This window comes from Mus musculus, chromosome 9 (assembly GCF_000001635.26).
Source record: "Mus musculus strain C57BL/6J chromosome 9, GRCm38.p6 C57BL/6J".
In the NCBI taxonomy this organism is placed as follows: Eukaryota; Metazoa; Chordata; class Mammalia; order Rodentia; family Muridae; genus Mus; species Mus musculus.
The window spans coordinates 22675567-22693731 of NC_000075.6; the positions used below are offsets into that span (position 1 = coordinate 22675567).

At 42.7% G+C, this 18165-nt stretch overlaps 1 protein-coding gene across 9 annotated transcripts in view; it reads left to right on the forward strand.

Moving 5' to 3' along the window:
- The window catches only part of Bbs9 (Bardet-Biedl syndrome 9 (human)), a 412725-nt gene that overhangs the window by 200008 nt on the left and 194552 nt on the right, over window positions 1-18165 (forward strand). For all 9 annotated transcript variants that reach the window (XM_006510416.4, XM_006510417.4, XM_006510418.4 and 6 more), the window contains one exon: window positions 3346-3498. In XM_006510416.4, the coding sequence (XP_006510479.1) occupies window positions 3346-3498 (153 nt within the window). The remainder of the gene's footprint in view (window positions 1-3345; window positions 3499-18165) is intronic.

The window sequence follows — 18165 nt, forward strand, 5'->3', positions numbered from 1 at the left end:
TAGATTATTATGTGAGATGTACACATATGTATGTATGACACGTGTGTGCACGCATGTGCACGCGCACACACACACACACACCCCTCACTGAGTCTGCTTTTGTTGTTCGTGTGTGTGTGTGTGTGTGTGTGTGTGTGTGTGTGTGATTCAGCACTGATCATTTTGTACTGGGTAACCAATTAGGGGCTCATAGCTTAGAAAGACCACTTCTCTCAGCAGACATTAGTTGTTTGTTGATGGGACCCCATGAGATTTTCTCTTTTCTATGTTATCATGTCTACTAATACTATAATTCTTCAGTCCTGCCTCTTAGTTTTTGATAATGAAAGGTATGTTTTCCTTATCAGACTGACTGGATTTTTTTCATTGATATTATTTTTCACAGTAGGAGACAGGCTCCTGACTCTCATCCCCTAACCTGCCAGTCTCCTCTTTGGGGGCTGTTAAGTGTCTTTCTCGAAATAGTCGGTGTTGTCACAGCTATGCTAATACTCAGCTTTTCTTGAAAAAGCACATGGACAGCATGACAGGAAAACTACTCTGTGGCTTGCTTTGCTGTATTAGTATCACTAGGGAGTACTGAATGCCAGTACTGTACTTTGCACGGTATTCCTCATTATTCAATCAAGTTTTCTCATGGTGGGTATTTTAACTGATAATATCAAAGCATAGTAATAATACAATAGTGTTATGAATATCCTATGTCTATATAATATCTGTAAGCATTATCTCTTGGATAAGTTTTTACTAGTGGGATCATTAGATCAAAGGCTATTACTTAGAAGCTATTGTGGATAAGTGGGTGAGGCTTTGTGTTACACTCTTATAATTCAGGTACATAGATTCTGAGGTAAAACCATCTTGAATTTAAGGTCTTTTTATGGCTATAATGTTTTGCACAAAATAAATAAAGCTGTCATTAACCCTTTTTACTATAAATTTTACTTCTTTTCTCTTATTTTAGTGATTTTGTTGGTCTGTAGGGCTTTTGCATTGGTTTATAGATGCTGTCTAGACACTATGGCATAATTTTTGTCATGAATATAGTTATTACTATTGCTTTATACAACTTGCTGTTTATCTTCTCACTTTTCTTAACAGCAGTGAATCATTTAGAATGAATTTTGTATATGTGTATTTGTGTGGTATGCAGCATATGTGCGTTCATGTGTGTACATCAGTTTTCATGTGTGGTGTGCAGCATGTGTGCGTTCACAGGTGTATATCAGTTTTCATGTGTGGTGTGCAGCATGTGTGCATTCACGTGTGTATATCAGTTTTCATGTGTGGTGTGCAGCATGTGTGCGTTCACGTGTGTATATCAGTTTTCATGTGTGGTGTGCAGCATGTGTGCGTTCACAGGTGTATATCAGTTTTCATGTGTGGTGTGCAGCATGTGTGCATTCACGTGTGTATATCAGTTTTCATGTGTGGTGTGCAGCATGTGTGCATTCACAGGTGTATATCAGTTTTCATGTGTGGTGTGCAGCATGTGTGCGTTCACGTGTGTATATCAGTTTTCATGTGTGGAGTGCAGCATGTGTGCGTTCACAGGTGTATATCAGTTTTCATGTGTGGTGGTTTGAATGAGAATGGCCCCACATGCTCATAAATTCCCCTCGGTGGAGCTGCTTGGGGAAGATTAGGATGTATGGCCTTGTTGGCGGTGTGTTCCAGGGCTGGTCCTCGATGCTTCTCCACGGTGCTGTCTGTGTGCTCTGTGTGTGCTGTGGTGAGATGTGAACTCTCAGCTCACATGTCTTCATTTCCTTGTCATGGACTCTAATCTTCTGGATCCAAAAGTCCAGTTGATCAGCAGTTCCTTTATAAGTTGCTTTGGTCATGTTGTTTTATGACGGCAATAGAGAAGTAATGAATGTAGGGTGTGTGTGTGTGTGTGTGTGTGTGTGTGTGTGTGTGCAGATCCTGGAAGATGAGAGGGGGCATTGGATATGTTCCTTGATTGTGTTCCACTTCATTTATCAGGGTTAGGTCTTTCCCTGATCACACAGCTCCCAATTGTGGTCATTCTAGATAACCAACTTCTCCTAGGGCGATCTCTCTCTCTCTCTCTCTCTCCTCTCTCTCTCTCTCCTCTCTCTCTCTCTCTCTCTCTCTGTGTGTGTGTGTGTGCACATGCACATGTGTGTGGATTGGGGCTACAGGAGGGCTGGTTTTTATAGAAGTTCCAAGGACTCAAATTCTATTCTTATGCTAATGTAGTAAGTACCTTACTCTCACAGACTTCTCCGCAGCCCTCTGTTTGCCATTTTGTGTGTATGGTCTAAAGTCAACTTTTAAATTGAAGATTTATGTCTTCTATTAGTCTTTGAGATGAGAATTACCCTCCTTACTCCCAGTCCCAAGTACTGTCTCATCTCCATTCGGCTGTTGGTGAGGGGTGAGGGTGAGAGCAAGCCATGGCCTCTTCAGGGCAGGGAGCTCAGACCGTGAGTGTATTCACACTTTTTCAGGGTCTCGCTGAAGCTCCTGCATAGGGTTAGGCCACTCAGTGTGGTAAGCAGTCCAGGAACTGCTTGCTCTCATAGGAGCAGGGCCCCATCTGTGGGGGGTGAAGAGGCAGAACTGGCAGGGACCTGATGCAAGGCAGGCTGGGCAGAGCAGTACAGCTGAGCATGCTCTACATCTGAGCCTGTGTTGTGCCTGTGGCAGTAGATGCCATCTGAGCCATAAGACCCGGTTGGCCCTAGCAGCAGGTGCAGGGGTGGCCGCTGAGGGTGGTGGGTACCCATTGCAGCTTCTGAGAGGTGCTGACAGATGTAGGAGCAAGGAGGAGTGGAGTAAGAATCATGGGCCATAGCAGCTGTTTAAGTGCTAGGAAATTGCGTTCTATTTTTTATTAGTAAATTAGCAGATTGATTTTGTGTAGATTTGTATATGTTTGTGATGTGTGTCAGTGGCTTTTGTTTCAAACAATAAAAGTGGAGGTTATAAAACTAATTTACTTCTAGTGCTTTGGTGTCTAAACCTCAGTTCACTTTGCGATTCTGTTTGTTGCAGTGAAAAAGAGAAATTCAGCTTTTTCTCTGTAGCCTGTCTTCAGGAAAGATGTTAAAGATAATCCGCTCTCCACAGTGACACATTGTGACACATTGTGACACATTGTGACACATTGTGACACATTGTGACACTTGGCTCAGCCTTCACTGACTGGTTTTGCCTTGTCCCTGTAGTCCTGAGCCAAGTCCCATGTGCTCCTAATGCCTATTACTCTGTTCACGTCTGTCCAACTCTTTCACAGCGTTTAATGCATTGTTTGTACTTTAATATAAACATCCTTTATAGTTTCTATTTAACACCAATGTAAGACATTTTTCCTTATAGCTGCGGATAAATGGTAAAAAATTGGAAGAACTTTTATCTGAAAGAGCTGTACAATTTCGGGCCATTCAGCGTCGGCTTCTGACAAGATTCAGAGACAAGACCCCTGCCCCACTGCAGCACCTGGACACCCTGCTGGACGGGACATACAAGCAGGTCAGTGCCATGTCGGGGCAAATGTGTGTCAGTACACCTGTCTCTTCCTTCCCGAGGGTCAGGCGCCAGGGCACTGACATATGCTGGACAGTAGGATCAGGATGCGTGTGTGATGCTTTTGGTGTAGCCTATAAGTATTCCTTTTCTTCTCTGTTTTCCCAAGAAACTACCACATGCTCCCAGTATTTGTATGATTATAATGAAGACCTCGGCCTTCTTGTGTCTTCTTGGGTTTCTACATGGGATCACTACTTTGTTTTAAAAATAATATTGGCAGTATTTACACTGTGAATTTTAAAACTGAGATTTTAGAAAACTCTAATAACTGCATATTCCTGTGTACTTGTGACAGGTAATTTAGACATATCCACGTGTCACTGCTCTAGCTTCTCCCAGCGGTGACACTCTAGAAAGCTCCAGCAGGATGGTGCCAGCAGGATGTGGGCACCAATTAAAACCCTGCTTGCCTTTAGGGTTGGCTGTTTTTCATTTTCTCCCTTCCTCCCCACCCCCTCCTCTGTCCCCACACTTCTGTGACCACTCATCTGTTCCCCCTAAAGCATCTCTTCATATGTACAACAATGCTTTAGTTGAAAATGTGCCCCCTAGAGGAATGCACAGGGGCTGCCGAGGGAGCTTCATCTACTCTGTTCCCAGTGGCATGTGTCGCAAGACCGCCACCCTCTTTTGTGGATTTGAATGTTGGCGTTTCAATTCTTTCTCTGCCTAGCTCCAAAGTTGGGATTTTACATTTGTAATAATAGGTACTAGATGATCAGATTTGTACTGAAATGTGTATTTTAGCCTTTCATTCTTTATAGATGTAGAGTGAACAGTTTTTGAAGGAAAGAAAGAAATGCTGTCCAGAATTGTTCTTTGCCATTCAATTTTATTGAATTTATTGAATTGCTAATGTACTGATTGTACATTTAACTTCTTGAGCATAAAAGTCTAATTTCTTTAACTTAATTTTATGGTTAGCAGGAATATACTTTTCTAAAGAAAGCTGTAGCCGTTCCTAATGCCAGATCCCCCGTGTTGCTCTCTGACATCCTCACAAAAACAGAGCCGCTCTTATCTGCTTGGCCTCTTCCCAGAAACTGTCTGATAGAGTGCGTCTGTAATGAGATGATTTGTGAGGCTAAATCCCCACGAGAATATCACGCGTCAGGTCTCAGCGCACCTCTCTTCTCTCGGTGTCTCTGCTGGAGACATCCCACACGGGTGCAGAGCTCCGCTCCTTCACAGTGGTTACAGGGGATTCTGCAGCATGGAGTCTCTCAGTGCAGATGAACCTCAGATGATGAGACAAAACAGCTCACAGTTTAAAGATCAGCCGTTTGTAATTTTATACATGATATAATGAGATACGACCACATCCACCTTCAGTTTCTCCCTCCAACTCTCGTCAGCCTCCTCAGCACATCACCCTCTTAACTTCATACCCCCATTAAAAAAAAAACATTAATCTGATTAGTGCTGCTCAAATGCACATGGGTATGGTGCCATCCACTAGACTGTGGGCAACTTAATCATAGCCACATCCCCAAAGCAGAGTGAATGTCCTTTCCCCAGCAGCTGTTCACTACCAGGAGCTCCGTCCTCAGTTAGGAAGCCTTGGGATCAAGCCAGCCTATGACATGCCTCTGTGTCACATGTCTGTGTTTAGTCATCTCTTCTGTGTCTTGACATAGATCATACTTTTGAAAGGCTAAATCTGTGAAGGACCAGTCTTTACTAAAGCCCCATCTTACTCTCATAGCAAAACTATTTTATGACTGTTTTCATTTTTTGAGGTAAATCTCACTTTGTAGCCAAGGCAGATCTCCAAACTTCATGTTCTTCTCACGTGCGTGGATTATAGGTGTGCAACGTGCACGGCGTGTTACTAGATCTTTAAGGTATTTTTCTGTTATTTCAGTCTGAAATGAGATCTGTTAGCTTTATGGAGTCCTTTCTTTGTCACGCAGGGTGCCTTTAATTTTTTGGTCCTAGTGCCATTGTGACAGACTTGGTTGGCAGCAGTCAGAGAAGAACCCTGAGCTGTGCAGTGGCATATGCACTGTCCCTTGGCACTGTGTGTCTGTGGTGCTGAGGTGTCATTGTTTAAGGCTGCAGTGATGGTTTTATGAACACAGAGACAGAAATGAACATTTTTCTTAAATTACCATGTTTTTGCCTTTGTGTTTATAATTTGTGTCTCCACGTGCTTAGTTAATATTTGTTTTAAGTGAATGTTTTCTTGCCACTTATAAAGACAAACCATGTTTTAGTGAAAGCACCATTGCAAAGTAGCAAGCATCAGAGAACCCTTCAATCCACGTTATCCTAGCATGTTCAAACAGTGCTGAGAAATGGAGACCTTTTCTTTCTAAATGGCATAATTAGAGGACTCAGGGAAACTGACATGGCCGGGAAGGCCATACTGCATTAAATTCTTGGCAGAGAACATCTTTCTTGCTTTTAATGTAATGAGGCCATGTGCGCTATGGTCAGCTGTGAGGCAAATTTAATTCACTTCCTGTTTTCAGAATTATTGAGCCCTTTTTTTGAATAGAAGATAATTCCCCCCCCCCCAACCCTTAAACCACACGTCCCTTAGGGCCTGCAAGTTGGCCCATTTGGTAAAAGTGTTTGTCACTGGTTCTGATAGCCCAAGTTTGATCCCCAGAATCCATAGTGAAGAGTGAACCTCCTCCTGAGAGTTGTGCCTGCCCTCTCTACTTGGAAGCCATGAGATGTGTGAGGCCCTATAGGCACACCACATCAGCGTTCGGGGTGGGGGGGGGTGCTGAGGGAATGGACAGCAACACTCAACTCACCCTTGCCATTCATTCTAGGACACTAGCACATGGTCTGTTCATTCATACTGAGGGCAAGTCTGTCCTCCTGAGGTAAGCTCCTCTGGAGATGCCGTCATAGACACACCCATAGGTGTATCGCCTGATCGATTCTCAGTCCAGCCAAGCTGGCATTGACCGTAACCATCACGAGAGCTGGGGTGGGTCTCGGATGTATCGGAGCATGAGAACTAAGAACTGTGTGACCAGCCATCCTGCCTGTCATCATCCTGCCTGTGATCCAAGCCATGCACATGCTTCTTGCTAACTGCGTCATCTCTGACAAATGACTTGGAATAATAAAAAGGATGAAACTTAGCTTCTCTAAGCCTCTTACAGAATACTGGTGTACACAGCATATCCTCTGTGGATTTGTGACTATGTAAATATATAAACACGTAAATCACTCTGAGTAGTGCTTGGTATTCAAGATGTCAACAAATTTTATTGGGCTGTGATTACTCTTGTTGGTCATGTGACTAATATATTATGCCTTCTCAAACACGGTGCTACTAATTGATCAGGCAAAGGAGATTTCAGTAATATTTCATCTGAATGAAACTCTGCTATCTGTCAGCCTCACAGATGGAGACCTTAACTAAGATTGATGAAGCCTTGTGTCCTTGTGGGTGTCTCCCAGCTCCTGTAAGCCAGCCTGACCCCAGTTGTTTGGTACAACAAGGAAAGGACATGAGGATCCTGAACCCAGGTGGCTGACTTCTGAGTGACTCATTTCCAAACAATTTGCTCCCAAAAGTTACATACATACTTATACACACACACACACACACACACACACACATCCCATGCACATATGTACATATATACACAGACACACAGATTCACACTCACACATACAGACTCACACACACAGACCCCCCCATGCACATGTGCACACATACACACAGACTCTCACACATACAAACTCAAATTCACATATACACAGACTCACATACAGACCCCCTGGCACACATGCACATATACACACAGACTCACTCACACACACAGACTTACACTCACATATACACAGAGACACACACACAAATGCACAAACACACATCTGTGCATGCACATACATTTGTAGAGCTAAATGCTAGTTCTCCTATCAGAAACTATTCTTTTTTTGTTTTTTTTTTTTTTTGTTGTTGTTGTTTGTTTATTTTTTGGTTTTTCGAGACAGGGTTTCTCTGTATAGCCCTGGCTCTCCTGGAACTCACTCTGTAGACCAGGCTGGCCTCAAACTCAGAAATCCACCTGCCTCTGCCTCCCGAGTGCTGGGATTAAAGGCGTGCGCCACCACTGCCCGGCTCAGAAGCTATTCTTGTCAGCTGCTCCCTTCCCTTTCTGTCTCCCGACTCCTTCCTTTCTCTATTCCTTCTTCCCTTTTCTGGATATAGTGCTGGGAACAGAACCTATGGCCTTGTGTGTGCTAGCCAGGTGCTCTAACACAGAGCCACATTCCAGCCACAAATGCCTGTTGCAAAGGTTGTCTTGTTTGGCTCTCTGTGGTTCTCACTGACATGTTACTGTGGTTGTCATTTCACTATTTATTCCTGGACTTGCTTACCATGGTAATGTGGTCATCTATATTTTTGTGTGTGATTTACATCACAGGTGTCTCTCGGTAATTATTCTATCAAGTTGTTCATGTTTTCCTTCTGCTGAATACATTGGTAGCAATTTTTATGGTGGCCTTATCATGCATAAATACTTTCTATACTAATCTTTCTTGCAGCCTGTATAAAAAAGCTATTCTGTCATATAATCATATGCTAAAAGGTATTACAAAATTTTCATTTTAATTTTACTTTATTTTAATGTCTTTTAATGTGTAAAAATCTTAAAACTATTTTCATAGTGATATATATGCATATGCTTTAAGTTCCTCTGCTTAGGATACCTTCCAAATGTCAGGAGTGCAGAGGTATCAACTTATAATTTATTTTAGCATTTATACTCCCTCATTCTTTATATACTTTTAAGTCCATCTGGACTTTATTATTCAATTTAGTGAGAATCTAATCTCCCTGCCAAAATTGGTGAGCTAAGTTGCTCAGCTCCAGCTTATTGCATAACATGCTCTCTTTCCTACTGAGCTCAAATGCTACCCATATCATTTAACAGCTTTCCTGTACATCAGACCATCCCAGATGCTGGTGCACGCGGCAATAGCCATTATTGCTCCTGTCCCTGTGGATCAGCTGCTCCATTAGTCTCGGGCTTTGCTTACCTGACATTGGGTGTATGGCCTAGGATGTGTTTACTTACACACTTAGCATTTGACTTGTAAATAGTTGGGATCACTGGCCTCTGTATCCCTCATGGCCCCAGGGGCCAGCCTAGCTAATTTATCTGGTGGATGTAGGCCCAATGTCCAAACACCTACCCTGTCCCCCTTTTGTGTTCTGAAACTCACTGTGTAGACCATTCTGGCGTCAAACTCACAGAGATCCAGCTGCCTCTGCATCCTGAGTGCTGGGATTAGATGTGTGTGTTACTGTGCCCAGCATTCACTTTCAAGCCCTCTCCTGTGTTGTTTGGTCTGTGCAGATCACAAACGTGGAAAGATGCATGGTGACCGTTTATTTGGAGAAGTAAAGAACTCTGGGTCTATTCTCTTTCTTTTAGCATTACTAATACTACAACATATTAAATATTATATTGTATTACATTACAAATGCTTTATGTTGACTCTAAGACCTTCTGTGCTATGCAAGGATTTTACCACTGAATTCTACGTATAATCTGTATTTTATTTTCATTAAAATCTTATTTATCCACAAGTGTGGTCTCAAGATAATTTTTCTAATTTTAAGGACTTATTTAAAGTGGCCAGTGTTACAGGCATCCCTGGAATGGCGGCATTTATTACCTAGACCTTTTGTACGTTCTCCTTTTACACTGGTTCAAGGCGACTTCATTGGACATGTGTAGTCATTGGCTCAACGGTCACAGTAGCTGTTTGAATTCTTAGTGTTTGTTGGACCAAGGGCCCTGGCCTTTCATTTTTCATTAGGTATCTGTGATGGTTTATATATGCTCAGCCTAGGGTGTGCCCTGTTGAAGTAGGTGTGTCACTGTGGGTGTGGGCTTTAAAACCCTCATCCTAACTCCTAGAAGTCAGTCTTCCACTAGCAGCCTTCAGATGAAGATGTAGAACTCTCAGCTCCTCCTGCACCCTGCCTGCCTGAATGCTGCCATGTTCCCACCTTGGTAATAATGTACTGAACCTCTGATCCTGTAACCCAGCTCCAATTAAATGTCGTCTTGGTCATGGTATCTGTTCACAGCAATAACATGATAACTAAGACAGTATCCTCCCCTGCTTTCTAACCTTACTTGTAGAGTAAGATGAATGGAATCCAGCACAGGGTAGAAACGCAGGGCAGGGTGTATCACATGGCCTGACCACTTATCTGGGTGACTCCAGGGCATCTCTCTGGGATGAGTGGCTAGGTTAACTGGTAGCCAAGCAAACTCTCGGTGAAGAGAACTCTCACAAGAAACTGCATCCTGCAATCAAGCCTCTTTGCCTTTTAGATTGCTTCAAGTTGTATTAAGATAGGTACAAGGTGGACAGTCTTCTCCCCTCCCCTCTTTTCCCCTTCTCTCCTCTGTCCTCCCTTCCCCTGTCTTCCCTTCCCCTCCCCTTCTGTGTCCCCTTCCCCTCTACTCCCCTGTCCTCTTTTTCCTTCTCCTTTCTTACCCTCCCCTCTTCTCTTCCTCATTCTCCTGCCTTCCCCTCTCCTTTCTCCTCCTCTCCTCTCTGTCCTACTCACTCCTATTCCATTCCTTTATCTCCCTCCCCTTCCTTTCTGCCCCCCCCCCACCTGTCTTCAAGGTTGGCCTGGCCCCAGTTTGCCATCCAGTGGCCTCAGCTTCCTAAGCTCCAGCTGTGAGGCCATGTATTTCTCTGCCTGACATAGACATCAGATGCACGTGTTTGAATTAGTTACCTTGGTGCTCTCTGCTTCACTGCGCAGAGACTCTCCTATCTGCAGCAACATGTCCTCACTCATGCTCTGTCCTGTTAGCATCCCTTTCCCACACGGGACTTGCCACTCTATCACACTCTCTTGGGGCCTCTTTAAGATACCTCTCATTGAAGTTGGCTCATGGATGAACCAAGGACAGGGCTCCACAGTATCCCTCCAGGAAATGAGCTCATGATATATGTGTGTGGGGAGGAGCTGGCTTCCTGTGAACAGGGACTTTCAAATTGCTGAGCACAGGATCAATACTTTCAGCTTTGGGGACATAGCTTTAGAGGAAAGTAAGCACATTGCCAGTCTCCTTATCCCTGTTTTTAGAAGTCTAAATCTCCTCATTTGTAAAACTGAAACATGGCCGTGTATCCACTTTGCTGTATGGGAGGGCCCGAGGGACGAAGGAAAGGGAAGATGCGCTGCTCATGCTAATCTGGTCAGTTTGAAGTAAAATCCACTGGTGCCTCCAGTACTCGAAGGCATCGGGATCGGGTGGCATTTTAGAATGCTATCGATGCCACCCAGATATCAAACATGTTCCAGCATGTGAACTGTTTTTGTTACCTTTGCAAGGTGGGAATCAGACACCCAGATTTTCTTTAGCATAAGCACGCTTGGCCTCCTGCAAAAGGATGTGTGTGCAAGCTAGTCGTCTGTGCATATGTATATACGGATATATATGTAATCGTCTCGCTCACACTGCATTCAGCTATCACCAGCAAGATCTCCCAGACAGTCATCCATCCTGGAGTCTGTGCAGAGGAAGAGGGCGTTGGCCATCTTGCTAACGTCTGTTCAAATTTGGTTCCTGTGCCATCACAGAAAGCTAATACTCAAACCAATCACCAGAGACGCTTCGGGAAATCTGCTCTCGTCCAAGTTGTAAGAACTTCACGTACATTTGCTAGTCAAAGCAAGACTGATTGGTAGGGTAAATTAAAATAGGGAAATTAGACATAGCCTCTGGTTTGGCTTGTGTCCGGATACTCTTTTTGGGGGCTGAGGTTTTTTCCCTGCATTTGAACACTAAGCCTCTGTTGCAAAGAAGGAAATGTTTACTGATCTGAGTGTGTCAGATGACATGTGTGTGATGCAATGGTTGATAATCATTAGTGCTTTCGAGAGGGAGTTGGCTAATTTTCCTCTTTTGCAAAACAGAGGCTCTATTAGGCATAATTTTAAACAGAAAGTGTGTGGTTTGGGGTTTGCTATTCATACTTTTTCCTGCATTTAAAACTTCCTTCCATTCTGTTTATTTGCATGGCACTGATATAAAAAAAATCATTTTAAGTCATGTCGAAATCTAAGAGCTTTTTGGTGCATGGCTTTTAAATGAGTGCAGTTTTGGTGCCAACACAAATGATCATGTGATGAATCCCTCCAGAGGCTGCTTCACTCACTGCCCCTGGGAAGGGGAACAAGGCCCAGCACACTGAAAAGGTGCAAGTGGGGATGTGATGCTGTGGCTGGCCCAAGTCTTTGTGTCGCCATTAAAGGCTATGGAAGTTCTGTTTCCAAAGGCAGAAGAAGCTAAATGAGAAAACAGAGCATGGGATTTACAGACAGTTATTTAGGCGTGAATGAGGGTTTTTAAAATGAAAAAATAAACCAGAAGAATGACAGTAAAAAGAAAATGTAGATTATAGTTTTCCATGGTTGGATTCTACTCTTGGGACTTTAGCTGAGACGTTCGCAGTGGAAAATATGCTTACCAGTTGTTTATGTATTAATTACTAGCTTTCCACAGTGACTAAATGCCTGTGGTCATTTTACTCTACAGCAGCAGTTCACATGTTTATTTTATTATTTAACAACTAAAGTAATATGAAGTAGTTCATCTAATTGAAGCAGTCAAGGTCAGAGAGGCAGCACTGAGGGTAAATAGCTTGCTGCAGGAGCTCAAGGACCTAAGTGTGAATCCCACGTAAAGAACCACATAAAGCCAGGTAGAAGTGGTGCTGATGCGAGTGTTCCCACTGTAAGATGGAGGTGGAGGAGGCGGGAGAATACTTAGCTCCTGTGTGGTGGCTAGCTTGGCATACAGAGTGGAGAAGAGCAAAGATATACTGTCTTAAGGTGAGGGTGGAAGGCAGCCTGAGACCTCAAGGTCCTCCGATCTCTACCAACATACCACGGCATGTGTGAGCTTCCCAGAATTCATACACATGAATACATGCACATAGGCACACACACATGCACACATATACACATAGTTACACACAGGCACATACACATACACACACACACATACACATATGCACACATGTATACACATAGGCACACACATATATACATATATACATGCACATAATTTTATGAAATAAAGTTAGCTAATTATGAATTAGTAAATAGTAAGTTACAAATAATGACACAGATACATCTATAATAGACATATTTGTACAGATTTGCAGTGAGTGTAAAATTAAAGGTGGTATATAGTTTTAGAGTACTTAAATTTTCTTTTAAAAGACTTATTTTTAAATTTTTGTATATATGTGTGTGTGTGTGTGTGTGTGTGTGTGTGTGTGTGTGTACATGTGAGTAGAGGTGTCTGTGGGTGTAGATTAGGGAGTTGGATCTCTGGAGCTGGAGCTAAGGGTGATTGTTAGTTGCCTGACATGCGTGCTGGGAACCCAACCCAGGTCCTTTGGAGGAGTAGCACATGCTACCTATTGACGCATTTCTTTAGCCCCATTACTTAAAATTATTAAGCAATTTTTTTTTTTGGATAACAATTTGATGAGCATTAAGATAACTTTTCTATAACAATGTGGATATGCCTTACACTCCTCTATACTTGAAATAGTTGCAAGGGTAAATTTTATGCTAATGAATTCCTGACAAAGGGGTGTGACCACAGATTCATTAATGTTTTCTTGGGGGATGGATTTCTTCTTTCCTGACTCTAGTCCTAAGATGATTTCTAGGCCTCAGTTGTTTAGTGCTTTTGTCTGCTGTTCCACTGGAATTGGCTTATGCCATTTGACTCCAGGGAGAGTGACTAGGCCAAAGGCTGTGCTGGGATGGATGCAGGAATTAAAGTGGTTCCTGTTTCCTGTTGGACCCTCACTGGGTCTCATTCAGACCTGAGAAACATACAAAACCCTAGCACAGCCACGTAACGTTCACTGCATCCACGTAGGAATAAAACCTGGAATACAGGCTACAAAGCGTGTCTGAATAAATGTATTGTTGTAGTTAATATCTGCGTGGGTACAGAGTCTTGGCCAGTGCTGAGCAGCAGAAATGTGCCCAAGCCACAGATCTGAGCCAGTTATGTAATACTTAATTTTCTAGTTGCTATATTAAAAGTAAAATGAAACAAGTAATTTTTAGGAATTTGATGTAGCTAGATATGTTAAAATATCACTTAAACATGTGATGAGATAATACTGAAATGTTTTGCACTGTGTTGTGAGCCTTCACAAACCTGGCCTATCTTAGACTTGTACATTTCACGTGTTGAGTGGGGCTAGTGCCTGCTTTTCTGGATAGCACAATTCTGCATAGGGGGAATTTTATATTATTTCTTGTAATGTATTTTTATTACATATATTGTATGTATGCATGTATGTATGTATGTATGTATGTATGCTTATTTTGTTGGTATGTGCGTGTCATGGCAAGAATGTGGACACCAGGGGCTGGAGAGATGGCTCAGTGGTTAAGAGCACTGAATGTTCTTCCAGAGGTTCTGAGTTCAATTCCCAGCCACATGGTGGCTCACAACCATCTGTAATGTGTTGATATCCTCTTCTGGCATGCAGGTGTACATAGAGTACTCGTATACATAAAATAAATTATATATATATATATATATATCTTTTAAAAAGTGTGGATACCAGAAGAAAGTTTGTAGAAGTTGATTCCTGCCTTCCATCATATGAGTTCCAGATTCAAACTCAGATCTTTGGACTTGGCAGCAATCTCTCTGAGCCATCTTGCAGGCCCCAATGTCTCTCCTTGATCATTTCCTTTCCTACAGTCCTTTTAAGTTCTTATCTACAAGCAGGCCGTCACTGACACAATGACTTTTAGTGTCGGTGTGAGATGGTTATGTGGCTTTGCTTGGTTTGGGGTTCAGTTAGGGTACCACCATGTAAACCTCAGTGTTCATCAGGCTCAGGTCCAGTCCCCTTGATGTCCATGCTGTGTAGTTTCCTTAGACTTGTCAGAAGCTGCGGGGGTGACATCCACCTGCTGCTACTCTTCCCATTGTCATCTACACAAGTATATGTTGTTTGCACTGAAGGATTATATAAAGGGGCTAAGCATCTTACATTTTCATCAGCTCAGGACCTAAGAAACCATTGTAGACGTTGGGGTCATTTTGTGGCATCCTTGGAGTGTGACTGGCTGGCCGGTATCTGGTGGTGGGCTGCCTTGACAGCGTTCTAACTTACAGGGCTTTGTGGGAATGAGTTACTTTCAGCCAAGATGTGTGTGCACAAAGCATTGTTATAGTGCTGCAGCTCCCCTGGGCTTAGAGACGTAAAGCTGATTGACATTAGTGGCAGTAGATCGTCCATCGGGGGAGAGCAGAGCTATTAGCATTCTCCTTTCAATAACCATCTGGGATGCTTTACCTCCCTGGGGCCATGTGCATTTCTTATAAATTGAATGCACACCCTTTGTCTGCATTCTCTCAGTCAGTATTCGAGTGTCTGCTTGCTAGAGCTGCCTAGATAGTAAATTTAACATTAGCATTTTATCTCAGCAAGTTTATCAGATTCAGAAACGGGATCTGCAGTCTGGACTAAAGTACCCGAAGCCAGAAGTGAGCAGCACACATCTGCGGCTGAACTTTTCTTCTGCTTCTTGTTTGATCTTTTGTCTTCAAGTTGGCTCTTTGAGATATACTCAGACATAAGATGTTTCTAATAGTACAATAAAACTATTGATGGTTCTGTTATAAGAAAATGAATATCTTACCTTTTTGTGTCAGTGATGAGTGAAGAAACCTAGAAGTGACCTCCAGTTTTCTGTAACCGTATGCGGGTTGCTTTCATATATGTTATCTGTTTCCATGTTTGACCCCATCTAGCACAATTATCCCGCATATCTGCTTTCTCTAAATTGAGTTCTGAATGGTTTGATTGCTAGTTAATGATCGTTACATGCCTTATAGACCTCTCGGTCTGCCCTCTTCCATCCCTTTCCTACATCTCCTTGGTCCTTCTTTAAATAAAGGGACACAGTCTATTTCCAAAGGACATCATTTTGTGATCTTTCACAACAGAGAGCTGTGCCCTCTTTAGAAGAACATCTGTGCACAGCTTCACTTTGTCTAAGCCTAGTTGTGCTTTTTCTGTGTCAGGGATCTCATGACTCAGTGAACCACTTAAAGTATTAGTGTAGTCCAGGGCCCAGGGAGGAAGGAATCTTCATCAAAGGTGTTCCTGTTAGCTCTCTCTCTCTCTCTCTCTCTCTCTCTCTCTCTCTCTCTCTCTCTCTCTCTCTCATCCAGGGCCCAGGGAGGAAGGAATCTTCATCAAAGGTGTTCCTGTTATCTCTCTCTCTCTCTCTCTCTCTCACACACACATACACACGTATATGTATATGTAATATGTGTGTGTGTGTATATATATATGTGTGTGTGTGTGGGTGTGCGTGTGTGTGTGTGTTTGTGAGCAAGTAGGTAAAAATAACTTAATATAACTAAAAGAAATGCCATTTACATATTTAATTGCCATTAATTCAAAACCTTTTCACTCTTTATGAAAGCCATAAATGGAGTGTTATTCATTAAGATCAGCAGCTATTCAGCATCTGACTTCACTGTCTCCTAATGGCACGTGTGTGTGTGTGTGTGTGTGTGTGTGTGTGTAAAATCCAGGGCCCAGGGAGCTACATACATAGTTTTAAGTTTCTCTTTAAATGATTCCTAAATTCCTATATCAGGATGTTAAACTCCAGGGAAATCCTATCTCCCATCCAAACTTGCTTGGGTGATTCCTCAGTCACCAAGCCATGCTCTGTTGAATTTTTAGGGTCACTTAAGTCCATAAATATCAACTTAGTTTTCCAACTTTTACCTGACCTTGTGCCTAAGAGTGAGGTAGGTACCTGACCACTGAGTTACAACCTCAGCTCCCACCACTTAACTTATTATAGAGGTTTGTAAGAGGATCTGCCCTTGGTAGGTAGAAGCCTTGGTCTCAAAAGTCCCACAGGTCTTGATCTTTCCAGTCAAACACATCATGTGCCTGTTTGGTTCATTAGATAAGACTCATCACAGTTTTCTGCAGTTGTAATCTGCTTTTACCTTCTAGTCCAAGGCCTTTTTGGGAACTTATTGTCTGTCACGTTAGCTCGACACTTCTCATTATGACATTCCAAAGTTTCTGAAAGGTAGGACTCTGATCTTTCCAATCTCAGCTCTGGTATCTCTAGAAACTATGCTAGTCAAGATAGTTTATCCTCTTAAGAGACCAAGACCAAGGCATCACTCTTCAAGGAATGAGAAGACTGAATGACAATGTCTGCCTCTTGTTTTAATTTCCTTTTTGAGAGAGTTAGAATCTCTCACTATCCCAGAAGTTGCCAAATCGGCTAGGCTGGGGTTTCACAAGCCCCAGAGGCTAACCTGTCTCTGCCACCGTAGCACTGGGTCACAAATGTTTGTAGGGACAGAATGGAGTGTGGTACATCTGAAATTTCTTTAAAAGTAATTTTTAAAATAATCTGATTATAAAGGTGTTAATAATCGAGGTTTCCTTCATTTATTCATTACTTTCACATATTAAAATAACAGTACTACTTTGTACCCTGTATATACATATGAGCATAAGAACATTAAGGGGTGGAGAGATTCTTGCAGTGCACCCCAGTTTGGTTCCTTGCACCTTCATGGCGGCTGACAACTGATGGGAACTCTAGTTCCAAGAGATCTGATGTCATCATCTGGCCTCCATGGGCACCAGGCATACATGTAGGGAAAACACTCATAAATATAAAATGAAAAGACATTTGTCTTAGTCAGGGTTTCTATTCCTGCACAAACATTATTACCAAGAAGCAGTTGGGGAGGAAAGGGTTTATTCAGCTTACATTTCCACATTGCTGTTCATCACTAAAGGAAGTCAGGACTGGAACTCAAGCAGGTTAGGAAGCAGGAGCTGATGCAGAAGCCATGGAGGGATGTTCTTTACTGGCTTGCTCAGCTTCCTCTCTTATAGACCCCAAGACTCCCAGCCCAGAGATGGTCCCACCCACAAGAGGCCTTTCACCCTTGATCACTAATTGAGAAAATGCCTTACAGCTGAATCTCATGGAGGCATTTCCTCAACTGAAGCTCCTTTCTCTGTGAGAACTCCAGCTGTGTCAAGTTGACACAAAATTAGCCAGTAGAACATTAAACTTGTTTTAAAAGTAAGCAAAATTCCAAACAGCTTCATTGAAATCTAATTTGCATACCAAACACATCATTAATGTGTTGTTTGAAGATTTTAAATAATTTTAAGAGCAGTAAAACCATTTCCGTAATCCAGTTTTAGAAGGTGACTATTTTCCTAAAAGCTCCTTTGTTCCCATTGACCTTAATCTTCTGTCCTACCTGAGTACAGCTGCCGGTTCACTTTCTGTACAGTGGAGTTTTCTAGATTCTTCATACAAATGGAATGAAAAGTGACGTCATTTGCAGCTGGCTTCTTTCAGTTCACGCAGTACTTTTGTGGTTCGTCTCTCCTGTGGCAAGCATCAGGTCATCCTTTCATTGATGAGTGCTCTCGCTGCATTGATACCCTGTTTTCACAGTCTTGGTTCACCCAGTCACCGTTTACCTGGTCACTGGCCGCTGGCTAGCTGTTTCCAGCTTCTCCTTAGTGCACCAATAATGCAGT